The following is a 1770-nucleotide window of genomic DNA, read 5'->3' as shown; positions in this document are numbered from 1 at the left end:
ACTCTAATCTTTAAGCTAACCTGGGTGAAATCGGGGCAAACATGGAATAATTTTGGTGTAAAGAAACGTTTTTTGCTCTATCAGAGGTGAGGAATCCAAGTTGATCCGGTCTGACTTTTATACCTGCCCCTAATACATGTACTTGTTAGTTCTGTGGCCATAAGGACAATTGGAAGAAATTTAAAGGTGCGTGATGTTATTCCGTTTAATCTCTCAGACATGTTCTCGCCTACAAATCAAATACACAGCTATTACACTTGATCAGCTGTTGGTAACTATTCTATTAATTATTTAAGAACAAACCAACCTAGGTACTCGTTTTCTAGGATTGGATCAAAAATCTGGAACAGCATCCCAGAAAATCTCAAAAATCTTCCAAAAAGCAATTTTAAGAACCAGGACCCGGTTGTTCAAAAGCCGATTAACGCTAATCCTAGATTAAAAATTAATCAAGGAGTTGATTTCTCTACTCACAAATGCTGTTCAATGCTGATATTCGGCGAAACTTTACTGCATTACAAGAAGTCAATGTTGAAAAACAAAAATAGGCACAAGAAACTTTTACCAAAAAGTTGAAACATGAAACAGAAATTAAGGCTAATCCTGGATTAAGTTAATCGGCTCTCGGACAACCGGGCCCACATAACCAGGACCTTATTCCAAATGCTTCAAAATCACGAGAGGTATTTTGACGTTAATGAACTAATTGATGCGATGTCCAGTGCTAGGGTGGATTTCTCGAGGCCTTACTATCATCTATCACTTTTTTACGTCGATCCGAGGTGAGCAATCAAAGTTGATCTAGTCCGACTTTTGTAACTGCCTCATGCAGTAGGCCTTACTATGCCTTACCAATTGTGCTTTTCAGAGTTTCCTCCCTGTATTCAGTGTAAAAGAAAACTGAGTTCTACATGATCTGTGCTGGCCTGTCCACTATCCGAAGTCTCTAGTCCAATATTCTTGTTTTTTTCTTTTCTCAAAAAGCGTTCCAGATCTCTCTCCGCCATATTCTTCCGTCGCAGAAGAAAATATGTCTCCTCTTTTGTCGGCGATTTTCTTGATCGTGATTGCACTTGCATTATTTTTGGTGGGTTTCTCGTTTACAGCAATTTCCATTTACTTGGTCTACCTTCACTGGAAGTACAGACATCTTCCCGGACCGAAAAGGGACAGTTTTTTTTCGGGTAACCTGGCTCTTGTGATCAGAAACCAAGAAAAGGGCAAAATATTTCACCAATTGATGCAAGAATTTCACAGCACCTACGGGCCTGTAGTTGTAATGTGGATATACCACCTACCCTTTATTTTTGTAACAGATCCAGAGCTCACCAAACAATGTCTCGTTACTCTTAATCTACCAAAAAGTCCGCGACTTTATACAAAAATGGCCTACACGTTCGGGCAGAGATTTTCAGGAAATGGATTGGTAACCGTATTGGATCACGACTTGTGGAAGAAGCACAGGTCCCTCATAAACCCAGCATTTCACCGCCGCTATTTGATGAACCTGATGTCAGCATTCAACAGTAGCTGTAATTTGTTTCTCAACCACCTGAATGAAATGGCGGATGGCAAAACTGTTGTAGACATGGCAGAGGAGTTTGCCAGAGTAACGTTAGATGTCATCGGAAAGGTAGGTAGAAAACATTAAGATAACACCAACGCAAGTCACTTATTTGCTTATGAATAGCAATGGTGCGATAAGAAGACTAACGTTATCGGGTGAAATCGCTCCTCGACTGTCTGTCACAGTGACCAATAGACCATTTT

General features: G+C 40.2%; 1 protein-coding gene across 1 annotated transcript in view; it reads left to right on the top strand.

The window, feature by feature from the left end:
* Nucleotides 1-904: 904 nt before the first annotated feature.
* LOC137980358 (cholesterol 24-hydroxylase-like) overlaps nucleotides 905-1770 on the top strand; it is a 10370-nt gene continuing 9504 nt past the window's right edge. Inside the window, exon 1 of the mRNA XM_068827771.1 lies at nucleotides 905-1633. Within this exon, the coding sequence (XP_068683872.1) occupies nucleotides 1031-1633 (603 nt within the window). The 5' untranslated portion in view covers nucleotides 905-1030. The remainder of the gene's footprint in view (nucleotides 1634-1770) is intronic.

The sequence above is a fragment of the Montipora foliosa genome, chromosome 12, assembly GCF_036669935.1.
Source record: "Montipora foliosa isolate CH-2021 chromosome 12, ASM3666993v2, whole genome shotgun sequence".
Classification (NCBI taxonomy): Eukaryota; Metazoa; Cnidaria; class Anthozoa; order Scleractinia; family Acroporidae; genus Montipora; species Montipora foliosa.
Note: the sequence above shows the minus strand (reverse complement) of the source record. Positions and strands in the feature narration are given on the sequence as shown.